Below are 21,222 nucleotides of genomic sequence, written 5' to 3' on the forward strand. Positions count from 1 at the left end.
GTGAATTTATGAGCAGGGTGGAAATTGGAGACAAAGTTGATGAAATTGGAGAACTCAGCATGGGTGCATGAAGCAGCACCAAAGCAGTCGTCAATGTAGTGGAGGAAGAGTTGGGGAGACTTGGAACATGAACTATTCTTTGTAGCCAATGAAGAGGCAGGCATTTCTAGAGCCCATGGCTACCCCTCGAGTCTAGGAAAAGTCAGAAAAGCCAAAGGAACATTTGTTGGAGAGGAACACACATCAAAGTTGCTGGTAAACACAGCAGGCCAGGCAGCATCTCTAGGAAGAGGTACAGTCGATGTTTCAGGCCGAGACCCTTCATCAGGACTAACTGAAGGAAGAGCTAGTAAGAGATTTGAAAGTGGGAGGGGGAGGGGGAGATTCAAAATGATAGGAGAAGACAGGAGGGGGAGGGATGGAGCCAAGAGCTGGACAGGTGATTGGCAAAGGGGATATGAGAGGATCATTGAACAGGAGGCCCGGGGAGAAAGACAAAGTGGGGGGGGGGGAACCCAGAGGATGGGCAAGGGGTATAGTCAGAGGGACAGAGGGAGAAAAAGGAGAGTGAGAGAAAGAATGTGTGTATAAAAATAAATAACAGATGGGGTACAAGGGGGAGGTGGGGCATTAGCGGAAGTTAGAGAAGTCAAGGTTCATGCCATCAGGTTGGAGGCTACCCAGATTGAATATAAGGTGTGGTTCCTCCAACCTGAGTGTGGCTTCATCTTTACAGTAGAGGAGGCCGTGGATAGACATGTCAGAATGGGAATGGGATGTGGAATTAAAATGTGTGGCCACTGGGAGATCCTGCTTTCTCTGGCGGACAGAGCGTAGATGTTCAGTAAAGCGGTCTCCCAGTCTGCGTCGGGTCTCACCAATATATAGAAGGCCACATCGGGAGCACCGGACGCAGTATATCACCCCAGCCGACTCACAGGTGAAGTGTCGCCTCACCTGGAAGAACTGTCTGGGAAGAAGTGTAAGGACATGTAGCACTTGTTCCGCTTACACGGATAAGTGCCAGGAGGGAGATCAGTGGGGAGGGATGGGGGGTACGAATGGACAAGGGAGTCGCATAGAGAGCGATCCCTGCGGAAAGTGGGGGGGGGGGTGGAGGGAAGGATGTGCTTAGTGGTTGGATCCCGTTGGAGGTGACGGAAGTTACGTAGAATAATATGTTGGACCCGGAGGCTGGTGGGGTGGTAGGTGAGGACCAGGAGAACCCTATTCCTAGTGGGGTGGCGGGAGGGTGGAGTGAGAGCAGATGTGCGTGAAATGGGGGAGATGCATTTGAGAGCAGAGTTGATAGTGGAGGAAGGGAAGCCCCTTTCTTTAAAAAAGGAGGGCATCTCCCTCATCCTGGAATGAAAAGCCTCATCCTGAGAGCAGATGCAGCAGAAACGGAGGAATTGCGAGAAGGGGATGGCATTTTTGCAAGAGACAGGGTGAGAAGAGGAATAGTCCAGATAGCTGTGAGAGTCAGTAGGCTTATAGTAGACATCAGTGGATAAGCTGTCTCCAGAGACAGAGACAGAAAGATCTAGAAAGGGGAGGGAGGTGTCAGAAATGGACCAGGTAAACTTGAGGGCAGGGTGAAAGTTGGAGGCAAAGTTAATAAAGTCAACGAGCACAGCATGCGTGCAGGAAGCAGCGCCAATGCAGTCGTAGATGTAGCAAAGGAAAAGTGGGGGACAGATACCAGAACAGGTTTGGAACATACATTGTTCCACAAAGCCAACAAAAAGGCAGGCATAGCTAGGACCCATACAGGTTCCCATAGCTACACCTTTAGTTTGGAGGAAGTGGGAGGAGCCAAAGGAGAAATTATTAAGAGTAAGGACTAATTCCGCTAGACGGAGCAGAGTGGTGGTAGAGGGGAACTGATTAGGTCTGGAATCCAAAAAGAAGTGGAGAGCTTTGAGACCTTCTTGATGGGTGATGGAAGTATATAGGGACTGAACATCCATGGTGAAAATAAAGCAGTGGGGGCCAGGGAACTTAAAATCATCGAAAAGTTTAAGAGCATGAGAAGTGTCACGAACATAGGTAGGAAGGGATTGAACAAGTGGGGATAAAACCCTGTCGAGGTATGCAGAAACAAGTTTGGTTGGGCAGGAGCAAGCTGAGACAATAGGTCGGCCAGGACAGGCAAGTTTGTGGATCTTGGGTAGGAGGTAGAAACGGGAGGTGCGAGGTGTGGGAACTGTAAGGTTGGTAGCAGTGGATGGGAGATCCCCTGAGCGGATAAAGTCGGTGATGGTGTGGGAGACAATGGCCTGGTGCTCCTTAGTGGGGTCACGATCGAGTTCAATGGGACATCTGCAGGTAGAGACATAAGCCCTACTGGGAACTCCATCCCTACCACAACAAGGGGTGCTCTTCACCAGAACAGCGTCGGGGTGGGGGGTCTGGTTCCCACCATCCAATCAGCGATGGGCATGAAGGTTGGCCTCAACGGGTGTGGGAAGTCCCTAAACTGCTGGAGAACAGGTACTTTTTTTTTCCAAAAATACTTTATTCAGAAATATTACAAAATAAAAATAATTACATACAGAAAAAGAAAACCATTCATTGACTGTGAGTCCTTATTCAATACAGTTATTAACAATAAAATTTTGCGTTGACTCTGTTCATTTACAAATGAAAGATGTTTACAGTAAATCATGCGTTTACTCTCAACTCTTGGTCAAGTGTTAAGACTTATTAACAATCAAAATTTTCAACAATAAAGGCAGGCAATGGCTCTAATACTTTCCCAAATTAACAATTCCACCCACTCCTTGGGCACCATGTTGATTATCTGTCCACACCGCTGATGAGGGTAGGTCTCCTCCCCACCCAACCTCTCCCCCTCCTACGGGTGATGAACGTTAAACTGTGGTCCTTCCCCACCGGGCCTTCGCAGTGGCTGCACCAAGTTTGAGTGCATCCCTCAGAACGTACTCCTGCAGACGAGAGTGTGCCAGTCGGCAGCATTCAGTCACTGACATCTCCGTCAGCCGGCAGACCATCAAGTTTCGGGCCGACCAAAGAGCGTCTTTCACCAAATTGATGATCTGCCAGCAGCACCGGATGTTGGTCTCCGTGTGCGTCCCCGGGAACAGCCCGTAGATCACGGAGTCCTCGGTAACGCAGCTGCTGGGCATGAATCTTAGTACTGTCCCTTCCATTCTCTTCCACACCTTCTTTGCGAACCCACAGTGGGCAAAGAGGTGAGCCACCAACTCCACCCCATCACAGTCCTCCCGTGGGCAGTGGGGTGTGGAGGAACTGTTCCGGGCGTACAGGAGGGATCTGACTGGGAGGGCCCCTCTCACCGCCAGCCAGGCGAGGTCTTTGTGCCTGTTGGTGAGATCTGGCGATGAGGCATTTTGCCAGATGAACTGGACGGTCTGCTCGGGGAACCACGCCACTGTGTCCATCACGTCCTTCTCCTGCAGTGCCTGCAGGACACTACGTGCCGACCACTGCCTGATGGCCCTGTGGTCAAATGCGTTGGTCTTGAAGAATTTTTCTACGAAGGACAGGTAAGGGGGCAACGACCAGCTGACGGGGGCGTTGCGCGGGAGTGGGGCCAGACCCATCCTTCGTAGCCAGGGCGATAGGTAGAACCTGGGCACATAGTGGTACTTTGTGCCCACGTATCTGGGATCCACGCACAACCTGATGCAGCCACACACGAAGCTGGCCATCAGGGTGAGGGCGACATTGGGGACGTTCTTGCCCCCATTGTCCAGGGACTTGTGCATGGCGGTCCGTCTCACCCGCTCCATCTTGGATCTCCAGACGAATCTGAAGACAGCCCGGGTGATTTCCGAGCTGTAGGAGCGGGGGACGGGCCAGACCTGCGCCAAGTACAGCAGCCCTGAGAGTACCTCACACCTGATGACCAGGTTCTTGCCCGTTATCGACAGGGAGCGCGCTCCCCACAGTCCCAGTTTCTGTTTCACCTTGGCAGTCTGCTCCCGCCAGTTCTTGTTGCACGCCTCAGCCCCCCCGAACCAGATCCCCAACACCTTCATGTGGTCAGACCTGATGGTGAAGGGGATGCTGGATCGGTCTGGCCAGTTGCCGAAGAGCATGGCTTCGCTCTTCGTGCGGTTGAGCCTGGCCCCCGTCGCTAGCTCGAACTGTTCGCAGATGCTGATCAGCCTGCGAACTGACCTCGGATCAGAGCAGAAGACGGTGACGTCGTCCATGTACAGGGAGGTTTTCACTTGGGTCCCTCCACTGCCTGGCAGCGTCACCCCTCTTATGCCCCCATCCCTCCTGATGGCCTCGGCAAAGGGCTCTATACAGCAGACAAACAAGACAGGGGAGAGGGGACAGCCCTGCCTGACTCCAGACCTGATGCGGAAGCTGTCTGTTTCCCACCCGTTGACCTGGACTGCACTACGGATGTCTGCGTAGAGCAGTCTGATCCAATTCCGGATTCCCTCCCCAAATCCCATTTTGGAGAGCACGTCCGCCATGTACGTGTGCGATATCCTGTCGAAGGCTTTCTCCTGGTCCAAGCTGACCAGGCAGGCGTCCACCCCCCTGTCCTGCACGTAGGTGATGGTGTCCCTCAGCAGCGCGAGGCTGTCTGAGATCTTCCTGCCCGGTACAGCACAGGTTTGGTCCGGGTGGATCACCTGTCCCAGAGCAGACCTGACCCTGTTGGCGATAGCCTTGGACAGGATCTTGTAATCCACATTCAGGAGAGAGATGGGTCTCCAATTCCTAATGTCCTCCCTTTCCCCCTTCTGCTTGTAGATGAGGGTGATGATGCCCTTCCTCATGGACTCAGACATGCTGCCGGCCAGAAGCATATCGTTGTACACTTCCAGCAGGTCTGGGCCCATCCAGCTCCACAGAGCCGAGTACAACTCAGCCGGTAAGCCGTCGCTTCCGGGAGTCTTACCCGACCCGAAGGAACGGATGGAGAACAGGTGCTGTTTTCTCTCGGTAAGGATTAGTCTTTAGTTCCAAGTGCTCCTGCCAGCTTTTGTCACCCTGCAACCTTATCCTTCAATCTCTTTGAATTATGGAGGACAGCATGTGTATAAATATCTCTCCAACGGACTTCATCATGACTTCAGTATTTCTACTACTTTTTAATGTTTCTTAATTGTACATATGATTTTTTTGTGTTCTATCGCTGAGCAACAGTGAACCATCTGATTGGCCAATCAGAGTTCTCTTTAGGAACTAGCTGACTTGATCAGCATTTCTGATCTGGCTATTGTTCACGATTGCATTTAATAAAAAAAACCCAAAGGGTACTGAAGGAGCATTGACCCAATCACCGCGGACGTCTGAACTCCCGACAGTCGGGCAGCGTCTGTGGAGACGGGACGGAATCGCTCGTTCCTCAAGTGAGCTTACGCCCTCTGGGTCGAGCTTGGACCCGCCCTTGTTTATGCCAACCCACAATACCCCGCAGCTCTACGCCCCGCCCATCACAAGGCTCCGCCCACGGTAGCGTCGCCGAGCGGACCGCGCGTGCGTACTCTGACTCCAATCAAGGGGGAGCCGCGCTGCCGGATGCGCTCTCTGTGTTTCCGGCGTGGCCCCGTCTCCGGTCCCGCCCCTGGGATGGAGGTGTTTAGTCGGCTTCGGCGTTTTGACGCCTACCCGAAAACTCTGGAGGATTTCCGCGTGAAAACTTGTGGGGGTGCCCTGGGTGAGGTGACGGGTGGGAAGAGGGAGAAGGTGGTGCGGGCTCTGGGAGTGTGGGCTGGAGGTAGGATGGAAATAGGAGCGGTGGACGGAGTGAGGGGGAATGGGAAGCAGAGAGAGGGAGGGAGGAGAGGAGAGGAGAGGAGAGGATAGGAGAGGAGGGGTGTGTAATGGAGGCTGTGTCTAACCGTTCTCTCCTCTGCAGTCACTGTGATCAGCAGCCTGATCATGCTGCTGCTGTTTTTCTCTGAGCTTCAGTACTACCTGACAAAGGAGGTGAGCCCCGCATTTATTGTAATGAAGTTTGTTTTCCGTGCAACAGACGAATATAGCGGAAGAGTTCATGGAACATTCAGAAATCTGATGGCAGAGGGGGAGAAGCTGTTCTTAAAAGTGGTTATTCCTTTTGATTTTGTATTCGTTTGAGTGAGGCATCTGCACCTGTCGAAGTTGCTCCCATGCACTGTACTATTGACTGCAAAGTGGAGCCTGGGTCCCTTATTTGTTCTGGTCAGGCAGCATCTGTACAAAGGGAAGCAGTTAATATTTAAGGTCTGAGGCGCTCTATCAGAATTTTTTCAGCAAAGGATCTCTGTGGCTGCAGCCTAACCTCCTGAATATTTCCAGCAATGTTGGTTGTTTCAGACTTCCAGAATCCACAGATTTTTCATGCTCTGCTCCTGTGTGACTGTGTTGTGACCTAGTTGGAGAAAACTGCTCCCTTGGTGCCTGCTGTCTGCAGATTTTGTCACTCCCATCTATACATTTACATAGGTTCATAGAACACTACAGTGTTCTCAGGCATTTGATAAGGTTCCCCATGCAAGGCTCCTTCAGAAAGTAAATAGGCATGGAATGCAAGGAGTCCTTGCTTTGTGGATTTTAAAAAACGCAAACAACAGGAATTCTGCAGACGCTGGAAATTCAAGCAACACACATCAAAGTTGCTGGTGAACGCAGCAGGCCAGGCAGCATCTCTAGGAAGAAGTACAGTCGACGTTTCAGGCGGAAACAGGAATTCTGCAGATGCTGGAAATTCAAGCAACACACATCAAAGTTGCTGGTGAAATCTCTTACTAACTCCTCCTTCAGTCAGCCCTGACGAAGGGTCTCGGCCTGAAACGTTGACTGTACCTCTTCCTAGAGATGCTGCCTGGCCTGCTGCGTTCACCAGCAACTTTGATGTGTGTTGCTTGCTTTGTGGATCCAGAATTAGCTTGCCCACAGAAAGCAGAGGGTGGTTGTACATGGTTTGTATTCTGTATGGAGGTCAGCGACCAGTGGTGTTCCACAGTGATCTGTTCTGGGACCCCTTCTCTTCGTGATTTTTATAAATGACTTGGATGAAGAAGTGGATGGATTAGTTAAATGTGCTGATGACACAAAGGTTGGGGGCATTGTGGATAGTCTGGAGGGTTGTCAGAGGTTACAGTGGGACATAGGATGCAGAACTGCGCTGAGAAGTGGCAGATGGATTTCAACCCAGATAAATGTGAAGTGGTTCATTTTGGTAGGTCAAATTTGAAGACAGAATATAGTATTAATGGTAAGACTCTGGGCAGTATGGAGGAGCTGGGAAATCTTGGGGTCGGTGTCCATAGGACACTCAAAGCTGCTGCGCAGATTGACAGTGTTGTTAAAAAGGCTTATAATGTGTTGGCATTCATCAACCGTAGGTTTCAGTTCAAAAGCCGTGAGGTAAAGTAACAGCTCTATAAGACCTTAGTTGGATCCCACATGCTACTGTGTTCAGTTCTAGTCACCTCACTACAGGAAGGACGTGGATACTGTAGAGAGAGTGCAGAGGAGATTTACAAGGATGTTGTCTGGATTGGAGAGCGTACATTATGAGGATAGGTTGAGTGAACTTGGCCTTTTCTTCTTGGAGCGACTGAGGATGAGGTGACCTGATAGAGGTGTATAATATGATGAGAGGCATTGATCGTGTGGATAGTCAGAGGCTTTTTCCCAGAGTGATGGGTGCATGGAATACACTGCTGGTAGCGGTGTTGGGAGTGGATGCAACAGGGTCTTTTATCAGCCTCTTAGGTACATGGAGGTTAGAAAAATCGAGGGCTATGCAGTAGGGAAATTCTGGGCAGTTTCTCGAGTAGGTTACATGGTTGGCACAACATTGTGGGCTGAAGGGCCTGTAATGAGCTGCAGATTTCTATATTTCTAATGCTAGAAGCGGGTCTTTTGGGTCATCAAGTCTGTGCCAAACTGTTAATCTGCCCAGTCCCATCGTCCTGAGAACGCACACCACTACTCACAGAGGGATCAGAAGGGGAGAAAGTGAGCAGTTTCAAGTTCCTGGGTGTCTAGATCTCTGAGGACCTAACCTGGTCCCAACATATCGATGCAGCTACAAAGAAGGGAAGACAGCAGCTATATTTCATTTGGAGTTTGAGGAGATTTGATTTGGCAACTAAAATACTCAAATACTTCTCAGGATTGTTACCTGTGCCATGTGCTAGTGAGGCTAGAAACAGGAAGATAATGCAGCTAAATACCTGGCTAAGGAGTTGGTGCAGGAGGGAGGGCTTCATGTTTCTGGACAATTGGGCCTTGTTCCAGGGAAGGTGGGACCTGTTCCAACAGGATGGGTTGCACCTGAACTGGAGGGGGACTAACATCCTTGCTGGAAGGTTTGCTAGTGCTGTTCCAGGGGGTTTAAACTAGATTTGCAAGGTGAGGGCAACCAGAGTGTTAGAGCAGATAGTGAGGTGGAGGAAGATAAAGGTAATGAGAAGACTACATGTATAGACAGAAATCAAAGGTTTGTATTTGATAGAAATGTTCTAAGGTGCATCTGTTTCAATGCAAGGAGTATTGCAAGTAAGGCAGGTGAATTTAGGGCGTGGATTGGCATGTGGGATTACGAAATTATTGCTATTAGTGACACTTGGTTGCAGGAGGGGCAGGACTGGCAGCTTAATGTTCCGGGTTTCCGTTGTTTCAGACGTGACAGAGGGGGAGGGTGAAAGGGGGAGGAGTGGCATTACTAGTCAGGGAAAATATCACAGCTGTGCGTAGACAGGACAGCCCAGAGGGCTCGTCTACAGAGGCCATATGGGTGGAGCTGAGGAACGGGAAAGGGGTGACCACACTAATATGGTTGTATTATAGACCAACCCAATAGTCAGAGAGAATTGGAGGAGCAAGTCTGTACAGAGATAGCAGACCGATGTAAGAAACAGAAAGTTGTAATAGTAAGGGATTTTAACTTTCCACATATTGACTGGGACTCCCAAATTGTGAAAGGGCTGGATGGCTTGGAGTTTGTCAAATGTGTTCAGGAAGGTTTTCTAAATCAATATATAGAGGTACCTACGAGAGAAGATGCAATACCAGATCTCCTATTAGGGAACCAGAAAGGTCAGGTGTCAGAAGTATGTGTAGGTGAACACTTTGGGTCCAGTGACCATAATGTCATTAGTTTCAAGTTAAGTATGGATAAGGATAGGCCTGGTCCTCGAGTTGAGGTTCTAAGTTGGAGAAAGGCCAATTTATGGAAATGAGAAAGGATCTAGGAAGAATGGATTGGGATAAGTTGTTTCCTGGCAAGGATGTATTCAGTAAGTGGAAGGCCTTCAAAGGCGAAATTTTGAGAGTGCAGAGTTTGCACGTTCCTGCCAGGATTAAAAGCAAAGTTAACAGGTATAGGGAACCTTGCTTTTCAAGGGATATTGGTGATTTGGTTAAGAAAAAGAGGGAGGTGTATAGCAGGGATAGGCAACAAAGAACAAATGAGGTATTTCAAGAGTATAGAAAATGTAAAAAAAAATACTATAAGAAGGAAATCAGGAAGGCAAAAAGAAGACATGAGGTTGCTTTGGTAGATAATGTGAAGGTAAACCCGAAGGGTTTCTACAAGTATACTAAAAGTAAAAGGATAGTAAGGGACAAAACTGGTCCCCTGGAAGATCGGAGTGGTCGTCTATGTGTGGTGCCTCACGAAATGGGGGAGATCTTAAACAGTTTTTTTTCATCAGTATTTACTCAGGAAACTGGCAGAGTGTATATGGAAGGAAGGGAAACAAGCAGCAGTGTCATGGAACACATAGAGATTAAAGAGGAGGAGGTGCTTGCTGCCTTACAGCGAATAAAGGTAGATAAATCCCCCGGACCTGACAGGATATTTCCTCAGACCTTGAGAGAGGCTAGTGTAGAAATTGCAGGGGCCCTGGCAGAAGTGTTTAAAATGTCCTTAGCTACCGGTGCGGTGCCGGAGGATTGGAGGGTGGTTCATGTTGTTTTGTTGTTTTAAAAAAGGCTCTAAAAGTAAACCAGGCAATTACAGACCGGTGAGCCTGACATCAGTAGTAGGTAAATTATTGGAAGGTGTTCTGAGAGAGTGGATATACAAGTATTTGGACAGCCAAGGGCTGATCAAGGATAGTCAGCATGGCTTTGTGCATGGTAGATCATGTTTAACGAATCTTGTAGAGTTTTTTGAGGAGGTTACAAAGAAAGTAGATGAGGGAAAGGCTGTGGATGTTGTCTGCACGGACTTCAGTAAGGCTTTTGGCAAGGTCCCACATGGGAGGTTAGTTCAGAAGGTTCAGACACTAGGTATCCATGGAGAGGTTGTAGACTGGATTCGAAATTGGCTGTGTGGGAAAAGACAGATAGTGGTAGTGGATGATTGCTTCTCAGACTGGAGGCCAGTGACTAGTGGTGTGCCCCAGGGATCTGTGCTGGGACCATTGTTGTTTGTTGTCCATATCAATGATCTAGATGATAATGTGGTAAATTGGATCAGCAAGTTTGCTGATGACACTAAGATTGGAGATGTTGTGGACAGCAAGGAAGGCTTTCAAAGCTTGCAGATGGATCTGAACTAATTGGAAAAATGCCAGAAAATGGCAGATGGAATTTAATGCAGGCAAGTGTGAGGTGTTGCATTTTGGAAGGACAAATCAAGGTAGGACATACACAGCAAATGGTAGGGCACTGAGGAGTGCAGAGGAACAAAAGGATCTGGGAGTTCAGGTACATAATTCCCTGAAAGTGGCGTCACAGGTAGACAGGGTTGTAAAGAAGGCTTTTGGCATCCTGGCATTCATAAGTCAAAGTATTGAGTATAGGAGTTGGGATGTTATGGGGAGGTTGCATAAGACATTGGTGAAGCCAAATTTGGAGTATTGTGTGCAGGTCTGGTCACCTAACTATAGGAAGGATGTCAGTGAGATTGAAAGAGTGCAGAGAAGATTACTAGGATGTTGCCGGGTCTTCATGAGTTGAGTTACAGGGAAAGATTGAACAGGTTAGGACTTTGTTCCTTGGAGCGTAGAAGAATGAGGGGGGATTTGATAGGGGTTTACCAAATTATGAGGGGTATAGACAGAGTAAATGTGAATAGGCTCTTCCACTTAGAGTAGGAAAGAGAAATACGAGAGGACATGGCTTTAGGGTGAAAGGAGAAAGGTTTAGGGGGAACTTCTTCACTCAGAGAGTGGTGGGAGTGTGGAACGAGCTGCCATCCGACGTCGTAAATGCGGACTCACTCTTAAGTTTTAAGAATAAATTGGATAGATACATAGGTGGGAGAGGTCTGGAGGGTTATGGACTGGGTGCAGGTCAATGCGACTAGTGGAATAAAGTTTCAGCACAGACTAGAAGGGCTGAATGGCCTGTTTTCTGTGCTGTAGTGTTCTATGTACTGTGGAGTGCATTTTAACTGGCTGCATCACCATCTGGTATGGGGGTGGCTACTGCACAGGATCAAAGTAAGCTGCAGAGAGTTGTAAACTTAGTCAGCTCCATCATGGTACTAGTCTCACCAAGATATCTGCAAGGAGCAATGCCTCAGAAAGGCGACGTCATAAAGGACTCCCGCCACCCAGGGCATGCCCTCTTCTCACTGTTACCGTCAGGGGGGTGGTACAGGAGCCTGAAGACCCCTCTTCTCACTGTTACTGTCAGGGGGGAGGTACAGGAGCCTGAAGACCCCTCTTCTCACTGTTACTGTCAGGGGGGCGGTACAGGAGCCTGAAAATGCAGACTCAGCGATTCAGGAACAGCTGAATTTCACTCTGCCATTCGATTTCTGAATGGGCATTGAACCTATGAACATTACCTCATTTTTTTTTGCACTACTTATTTAACTTTTATATAAATGTATGTACTTACTGTGATTGAGGTTTTTCTGTATTATCATGTATTGCATTCTACTGCTGCCATAAAGTTAACACATTTTCATGTAGCTGGCATTTCCCTGTAGATGGGACTTGCTGAATGACAAATATTGTTTTTCCCTTTCCAGGTGCATCCTGAACTCTACGTTGATACATCACGAGGGGAAAAGCTGAGAATCAACATTGATACTATTTTCCCACACATGCCCTGTGCCTGTGAGTAAAGATTCAAAAATTTGTCTGACGACCCCTAGCCTCCCTTGGCAGCTGGTCCGATAAGCTTTTATTTCTCCTTTTCACCTGACCTGCCCCCAAACGTTGGACTTTGGCCACGCACTGTGTGTGGCTGCTCCGTCATCTGGGTCTTGTTCCCCATACCTTCTGTGGTTCTGTGGGCTTGCATGACTTCCCTGAAGTTCTGCTGGGAATTCATTGTTCTCCTGGCTCATTCCCTGGCCTGGCAGATACTATTTTATTTATTCAGAGATTCAGCATACCTTCAGGCCCAAAGAGCCACACTGCCCCGCAAGCCTAGCCTAGTCACAGAGCATTTGCCATGGCCAATGAAACCACTAACTGATAAGTCTTTGGACCGGGAGGGGAAACCTGAGCACCCGGATGAAACCCCCACACTCATGGAAAGCACTTACTAACGTCATGCCTTCAGATGGGATATCTGCTGCTTATGATACTTTGTCTTTTCACTGTTAGATCTCAGTATCGATGCAATGGACGTGGCAGGGGAGCAGCAGCTCGATGTGGAGCACAACCTGTTCAAAAAGAGGCTGGACATGGTGGGCAATATCGTCACTCCTGAGGTGGAGAAACACGGTAGGGAGAGGTGCCAGTGTGACCCAGTGCCCAATGGTAGTTGGTTTATAAACTCGGTAGGGAGAGGTGCCAGTGTGACCCAGTGCCTGATGATAGTTGGTTTATAAACTCGATAGGGAGAGGTGCCAGTGTGACCCAGTGCCTGATGATAGTTGGTTTATAAACTCAGTAGGGAGAGGTGCCAGTGTGACCCAGTGCCCAATGATAGTTGGTTTATAAACTCGATAGGGAGAGGTGCCAGTGTGACCCAGTGCCTGATGATAGTTGGTTTATAAACTCGGTAGGGAGAGGTGCCAGTGTGACCCAGTGCCTGATGATAGTTGGTTTATCAACTCGATAGGGAGAGGTGCCAGTGTGACCCAGTGCCTGATGATAGTTGGTTTATAAACTCGGTAGGGAGAGGTGCCAGTGTGACCCAGTGGCCTTGCCCTAAATTGTTAATCTGACTGTGACTTGGGCTTCTGACTAAAACCGAGGCATGAGCTGATTTGAGTTCTCAAATCCTTTCTACTGAGGTACATGAGATGTAGACATAGAATGGCCCCCAGTCACTTCCTACCTCACTATCTGCATCTAACTCCATGGTCATTCGCTGAGATGTAGCTGTCATCTGATTTTCCCTCCATTTCTCAGTACCTCCACTCTTGCCTCCGACTAGAGCCTATAACTTACAATGTCACTCAGTGTTTGTTCTGACAATTCTGGGCTGGGATTCATAAACATGAGAGATTCTGCTGATGCTGGAAATCTTGAGCAACGTACACAAAATGCTGGAAGAACTCAGCAGGTCAGGCATTCTCTGTGGAGAGGAATAAGCAGTCAATGTTTCAGGCCAAGATTGCTTTAAAAGGTTGGTCCTGGCCCAAAACGTCGACTGTTTATTCCTTTCCATCGTGCCTGACCTGCGGAGTTCTCCCAGTGGTTTGTGTGTGTGTATTGTTGGGCAGCAATTTGTTGGGGTTTTTGTTTGAGAATGACCCGTGAGTTTCTACGGTTAAGGGGCTGACTTTCTCTCTAGTTTTACTGTTCCAGTGCTTCAGGTTTCATCTCATTAAATGTGGCGGGCTGGTCTGGGAACTGGGGAGGTAATTTTATGGTAACACATTTTTGCAGTGCAGTCCTTAGGTCCATGTTTTTCTCTTCTCTCCCCCCCCCCCCCCCCCCAGTGGAGTGTTTCAGACTTGTTATGCATTCCACCCCCTTGTTCATTCTGTCTCTCTCTGTCTCCTTTTTAGTGGTTTCTGTTTAGGTTTATTTCTACCTATCTATTTACATAATTTATCTTCTTTGACACATAGGTTGTCAGTCTTTGTTTATGTATAGGTTTCATAAATTCTATTGTATTTCCTTTTTTCCCTGAAAATGCCTGCAAGAGAAATGCATATCCATACTCTGAAAATAAACATGACTTTAACCCTTGGCGTTGTGCATGTGGCCATTATTCTTTCAGAGCTGGGCAAGCAGGACGAGGTGCTCAACACCTCCAAGCTGGACCCGGGCCGCTGCGAGAGCTGTTACGGGGCAGAGTCTGAAGACATGAAGTGAGTGTCACACTCGAGGGGAGGGCTGGGGCGGTTACATCTGCTCATGGGGTCAGCTGGGTCCCGGTGTGTGTTCGATTCTGATGTTTTAATCCAAGGTTCTTTCAGAAGTTGGAAAAAAGGCACAAAACTTGTTGCTACACGATCATTTTATTAAACATTGACAGAACAGAGGAAATTGGAATGGTCAGGGGTAGAGGTCTGCTAAGCAAAGGGAGAGACAAAAGAACTAAGATAGCACTGCTTGTGGTCAGCTGTCTTATACCCATAGATAAGGTAACTTCCATTCAAATTTGTAAATGAGTCAACCAATTAGAAAGCAATTATTCAAATAAGAAATAGGAGCAGGAGTCGGCCATCTGGCCCATCAAGCCTGCTCCACCATTCAATAAGATCATGGCTGATCTGGCCATGGACTCACCTTCACCTTCCTGCCTTTTCCCCATAACCCTTAATTCCCCTACTATGCAAAAATCTATCCAACCTTGTCTTAAATATATTTACTGAGGGAGCCTCCACTGCTTCATTGGGCAGAGAATTCCACAGATTCAGCACCCTCTGGGAAAAGTAGTTCCTCCTCATCTCCGTCTTAAATCTACTTCCTGAATCTTGAGGCTACATGCCCTAGTTCTAGTCTCACTTACCAGTGGAAACAACTTTTCCGCCTTTATCTTATCTATCCCTTTCATAATGTTATGTTTCTATAAGATTTCCTCTCATTCTTCCAAATTCCAGTAAGTACAATCCCAGTCTAACCCCCTCATCTCTGGAATCTACCTGATGAACCTCCTCTGCACCGCCTCCAAATCCAGTATATCCTTCTTCAAGTAAAGAGGCCAGAACTTCCCTGTTCTTAACATTTCACTTGCCTTCTTGATAGCCGGCTGCACCTGCAACCTTTTGTGATTCTTGCACAAGCACTCCCAAGTCCCTCTGCACAGCAGCACACTGCAATTTTTTTCCATTTAAATAATAATCTGTTCTTCCATTTTTCCTTCCAAAGTGGATGACCTCACATTTACCAACATTGTACTCCATCTGCCAGACCCTTGCCCACTCACTTAACCTATCTTTTTCTCTCTGCAGACTCTCCGTATCTTCTGCAAGATTTACTTTTCCACTCAATTTGGTATCATCAGCAAACTTAGTTACACATCACTTGGTCCCCTCTTCCAGATCATTAATGAATATCATGAACAGTTGCAGGCCCAGCACCGACCCCTGCGGCACACCGCTCACCACTGATTACCAACCAGAGTAACATCTATGTAACCCAACTCTCTGCTTTCTATTAGTTAACCAATCCTCTATCCATGCTAATACATCATCCCCAACTCTATGCATCCTTATCTTATGGATAGGTCTTTTATGCGGCACCTTATTGAACGCCTTCTGGAAATCCAAATAAATACTATCTTTTCCCCTCTATCCACTGCGCTCATTATATTCTCAAAGAACTCCAGTAAGTTTATCAAACAGGACCTGCCTTTGCTGAATCCACGCTGCATCTGCCTGATGGATCCATTTCTTTCCAGATGCCTTGCTATTTCTTTTTTAATGATAGCTCCAAGCATTTTTCCAACTACAGATGTTAAACTAACTGGCCTATAGTTACCTGCCTTTTGCCTACATCCTTTTTTGAACAGTGGTGTGATATTTACCATCTTTTAATCTGCCAGGACCTGCCCAGAGTCCAAAGAATTTTGGTAAACTATCACCATATCCTCTCTATAACTTCTGCCGTTTTTTTCGGTACCCTGGGATGCATTCCATCAGGACCAGGGGACTTATCTAACTTCAGGTCCACAAGTTTGCTCAGCACTATCTCTTTAGTGATAGCTATTGCATCGAGATCCTCACCTCCCATCGCGTCCATAACATCTTTCTTTGGCATGTGAGACATGTCCTCCACCATGGAGACTGACACAAAATAGTCATTCAAAGCCTCTGTCATTTCCTCATTACCCAATATCAATTCTGTCTTCTCGTTCTCCAAGGGACCTACGTCCACTTTAGCCACCCTTTTCTGCTTTATATAATTATAAAATATTTTACTATCAGTTTTTATATTTTGTGCTAGTTTATTTTCATAATCTATCTTCCCTTTCTTTATTGCTTGCTTTGTGGTTCTTTGCTGCTTTTTAAAGTCTTCTCAATCTTCCAGTTTCCCACTACTCTTGGTGACTTTGTACGCATGAGCTTCTAGTTTGATGCCTTCATTTATTTCCTTGGTTATCCATGGCTGGCTTTCCACACCCTCACTGTCCTTGCTTTTAACTGGAATATACTTTTGGTGAGCACCATGGAAAATCTCTTTGAAAGTCTTTTACTGTTCCTCAACTGTCTCACCATATAGCCTGTGTTCCCAGTCTACACTAGCCAAATCCTCCCTCATCCCATTGTAGTCTCCATTGTTTAGGCATAATACACTGGTTTTGGATTGAACTATTGCACCCTCCATTTGTATGAGAAACTCAACCATGCCATGATCACTCTTTCCAAGAGGATACCTAACTGCAAGATCACTGATTTTACCTGCCTCATTGCACAGGACCAGATCTAAGACAGCACATCCCCTGTAGGCTCAGAAACATGCTGTACCAAAGGAAGCTTCCAGAATCGTACCTTGTATAATCACTATGGGAACACACTGAACTTGCTTATACATATTGTAACCACTAGGAAATATACTGTACCAGTTACTTTTATAATTATATGAAATACAAGCAGACAATTAATTGTTAACTTGCAAAGAAAATGTCAATTAAACAGCCTGTTCTAAGAATTAGATAGATTTCAGATTTTCGGCATGGACTAGAAGGGCCGAGATGGCCTGTTTCCGTGCTGTAATTGTTATATGGTTATATAGATCCATCAGGTTACAGGAGACTACATTGTCCCTGGGCTGGGAAGGAGTTATAGGTAACCTCTGTCCCATGCCGTTACCTTCCTCCACTCCTGACCTTGATCGAGACAGGACCTATGGCCCACCACGTCTATACTGACCATCGGGTACCTACCTACACTCATCCTATTCACCACCACTTGGTCCAGACCCCTCAGGTACTGGCTTAGACAGCAGTATTTGTAAGGGTAAGCAACTTGCTAAGGTAGGAGGATTGATGTGGGGGGGTAGTGAGTGGGCAGTTCTATGGCAGAGGAGTGGAATGTGGGGAAATGTGAACTTATCCACAGTGCGGGAAACTTTAGAAACAGTGAGAGGCGGCAGAATGGTTGCTGAGTGGAGAACCTGAGAACAACCTGCGTGCAGATATGACAAGCAGGCAGGGAGACAGATGGAGTGTTGGCTCTACCTCGGTGCAGTTTAAAAAGTTTGAGAATCTTTCTCTAGTGTGAGTGAGACTGGATGCTGTACAATTTGCTCATTGAAGGGGAGGGAGTTTTCTGAAGTTTGGGCATCTTTCTGTAGTGTGGGTGAGACTGGATGCTGTCCAGTTTGCTGTCATTGTTGAAGGGAGGGATGTTACGAAGCATTCGGTGAAGGTGTTGATTGGCGAGGAAAGGAGTTTGAGAGTGGGAAGCGACCTCGCTGAGGTTTAGGGTTCTGGTCTGTGGATGGTCTACAGCATAGACAGAATGAAATCGCTTTCAGCAGAATTATCTATGGCCTAGAGCTGGCACAGTGCTCTAGCTGTGGCCCAACCAGAAGCTAAATAATACAGTGCAGGAACAGTGTTGTACCAAACTAATTAAACTAACTAAACTGGTTGCTTCTAAGAACACAATGTCCATATCCCACCAGTTTGCATCGACTGTCCTCACCGCAGGTACATGCTGGAGCTGGCTACAGTTCTCCGGTCAGGGCTGAAACTATGTTTTCTGAGTTGGAGGTGCTGAAAAACTTGCTGGTTGGCTCATGAAGATTCATTTATTTATCACATGTACGTAGAAACACACAGAAATGTGTCATTTGTGTTACTAACCAACACAATCTACCGAACACAACCCAACACATTACATAGCATGCTCACAACGTTCAGCGGAACAACACAGAACACAACGAGCAACCAAACAACAGCAAAACAAGCCCCGTTCCTCCCTCCCATACCAGAACAGGCCTCTATTTCTCAGTCTTCATGCTTCATCCATCGAGCTTCAACTACTGTTTGGCCCGTGAAGAGCAGTAGCATATACTGATTGGCTGATTGACAGCTGTAGTGTGTGCTGATTGGCCGTTGGTCTGTGCAGGTGCTGTAACACATGTGCTGATGTGCGGGAGGCATACAGACGGAAGGGCTGGGCATTCAAGAATGCAGACACAATCGAACAATGCATGAGGGAAGGGTTCACACAGAAGTTACAGGAGCAGAAGAATGAAGGCTGCCAGCTCTATGGATTTCTGGAGGTCAACAAGGTATGTGCGTGGGTGCATGTTAGGTGCTGTAGACCTTGGGGAATGTGGTCTCGGAATAAATTGTAGGACTCCCAGAGCTGTGAATGTTTGGATATCACAGCCCCTGAGCTGTGGGGCTGAACATGTTGGAGGAATGACAGGGGAGTATGTTATTAAAGGAAGGTGGCAGAAAGTGCCCAAGGCCATGATCAGATGAGTGGTGTTGGACAATTGTCCATTTACAGGCTGATGGGTTATTGTCTGTGGTAATGGATGTCTAAGCAGACCCATACCAGGCATTGCCCGAAAATGGTGATGGTTTACTACATGCAGTTATCAGTAATAATGAATGGGGGCGGGGGGCAGAAATGGCGGTGCCTGGTTTATCAGTGGTTAGTGGATTAGATGAGTGTGACCTGGGTCTGGTTAATCAGTGGTTACTGGATTGTGTGTTTGGGGTGTGGGTCTGTTCAATTGATGGTTACTGGATATGATGATTGTGGTCTGGGCCTGGTAATTAGTGGTTACTGGATCTGGTGATTGTACCTGTTTAATTGGTAGTTACTGGGTCTGGTTAATTGTTATTGGATCTTGAGATTAGGGCATGCACCTGATTAATTGGTGGTTGCAGGATCTGAAAATTGTGGTGTGGCTCTGGTTAATCATTGGTTATGGGATCTGGTGATTTGGGTGTAGCTCTGGTTAATCGTTGGTTATGGATCTGGTGATTTGGGTGTAGCTCTGGTTAATCGTTGGTTATGGATCTGGTGATTTGGGTGTAGCTCTGGTTAATCGTTGGTTATGGGATCTGGTGATTTGGGTGTTGCTCTGGTTAATCGTTGGTTATGGGATCTGGTGATTTGGGTGTAGCTCTGGTTAATCGTTGGTTATGGATCTGGTGATTTGGGTGTAGCTCTGGTTAATCATTGGTTATGGGATCTGGTGATTTGGGTGTGGCTCTGGTTAATCGTTGGTTATGGGATCTGGTGATTTGGGTGTGGCTCTGATTAATCGTTGGTTATGGGATCTGGTGATTTGGGTGTAGCTCTGGTTAATCGTTGGTTATGGGATCTGGTGATTTGGGTGTAGCTCTGGTTAATCGTTGGTTATGGATCTGGTGAGTTGGGTGTAGCGCTGGTTAATTGTTGGTTATGGGATCTGGTGATTTGGGTGTAGCTCTGGTTAATTGTTGGTTATGGGATCTGGTGATTTGGGTGTAGCTCTGGTTAATTGTTGGTTATGGATCTGGTGAGTTGGGTGTAGCTCTGGTTAATCGTTGGTTATGGATCTGGTGATTTGGGTGTAGCTCTGGTTAATCGTTGGTTATGGGATCTGGTGATTTGGGTGTAGCTCTGGTTAATCATTGGTTATGGGATCTGGTGATTTGGGTGTGGCTCTGGTTAATCGTTGGTTATGGATCTGGTGAGTTGGGTGTAGCTCTGGTTAATCGTTGGTTATGGATCTGGTGATTTGGGTGTGGCTCTGGTTAATCGTTGGTTATGGGATCTGGTGATTTGGGTGTGGCTCTGGTTAATCGTTGGTTATGGATCTGGTGAGTTGGGTGTAGCTCTGGTTAATCGTTGGTTATGGATCTGGTGATTTGGGTGCGGCTCTGGTTAATCGTTGGTTACTGGGTTTGATTGAGGCATGTTCTTGGTCTTTTGTTTTACATCTCTTATCTCCTTCCCTCTGTTGATCAGGTTGCTGGGAATTTCCATTTTGCTCCTGGGAAAAGCTTTCAGCAGTCACATGTCCATGGTAAGTACGGGGAGGGAACATGGTCGCATGTGTGAGCCATGTCATGGGATAAGTGACGGTGCCTGCGGTTAAAGTTTGTATAGCTCGTCTGTGGCAGCGTTGTAATAGCAGAAAGGCTGGGTCATGGTGTGGACAGAGGCCAAGTGGGATTGGAGCAGTTCCACCCCTCACCAAGCCTACATGTGGGTGATCATAATGCCAGCATTTAGGGGAGATAGCTCAGAGTGTTGTAGGCCAGGGAGATGGTGAATGGTTTATAAACAAGTTCAGTTTGGACGTGAAGGTGTCAGTAGATGGTGAGCCAGTATCCATCCAGAAGCATGACTGTTAATTACCTCTGAGACGGCTGCTGGTGAGTTATGTAGTTTCTTAAATTTCCACTAATTTCTGTAGCTGGGCAAAATTTCCCTTGTAAAATAAGACCATGGGGCACTCACCATCTCATGAATGAAGGACTCATTCCTGATGCATCCATTTTGAAATGGCATAGAAATACTTTGGTCTTTCAACACATCCATTTCAACCATGCAGCCACCTAAGCTTACAGAATGCCCTGCTTAGAAGTGAGAGCAGCAAAAGTTTTAACATCTTTATTAACTTAAGCACATTCTCAGTAACAAAGTGATGAAGGTTAACTCAATGTCTGTAGTGAAGTGGCTAAATGAATAGAGACAGTCAAATTTGTAACTTAAGTAGTCAAGTGTGTTCAAACCTTCCAGTTGTCAACGTGCAAGCACATTAGGAGAAGGCCACTTGTCCCTTTGTGCTTGTTCTGTTATCATGTAAGATGGTGGTTGATCTAATTTCCCTGCACTGTGTACCTCCCTTGATTCTCTTTGTTTCTAAAAAATCTATTGACCTTTGCTTTGATTAAACTCACTGACTCTTGGGTGGAGAATTCTTAAATTTTATTATCCTCTGGGAGATGAAATTT

General features: G+C 47.1%; 1 protein-coding gene across 2 annotated transcripts in view; it reads left to right on the plus strand.

Moving 5' to 3' along the window:
- The first annotated feature begins 5,526 nt into the window (after positions 1-5,526).
- Positions 5,527-21,222, plus strand: part of ergic3 (ERGIC and golgi 3) — a 43,168-nt gene continuing 27,472 nt past the window's right edge. For both annotated transcript variants that reach the window (XM_072250591.1, XM_072250593.1), the window contains exons 1-7: positions 5,527-5,668; positions 5,870-5,940; positions 11,933-12,020; positions 12,516-12,635; positions 14,086-14,176; positions 18,386-18,551; positions 20,231-20,288. In XM_072250591.1, coding sequence (XP_072106692.1) covers positions 5,530-5,668; positions 5,870-5,940; positions 11,933-12,020; positions 12,516-12,635; positions 14,086-14,176; positions 18,386-18,551; positions 20,231-20,288 — 733 coding nt within the window. In that variant the 5' untranslated portion in view covers positions 5,527-5,529. The remainder of the gene's footprint in view (positions 5,669-5,869; positions 5,941-11,932; positions 12,021-12,515; positions 12,636-14,085; positions 14,177-18,385; positions 18,552-20,230; positions 20,289-21,222) is intronic.

The sequence above is a fragment of the Mobula birostris genome, unplaced genomic scaffold (genome assembly GCF_030028105.1).
Source record: "Mobula birostris isolate sMobBir1 unplaced genomic scaffold, sMobBir1.hap1 scaffold_421, whole genome shotgun sequence".
NCBI lineage: Eukaryota > Metazoa > Chordata > Chondrichthyes > Myliobatiformes > Myliobatidae > Mobula > Mobula birostris.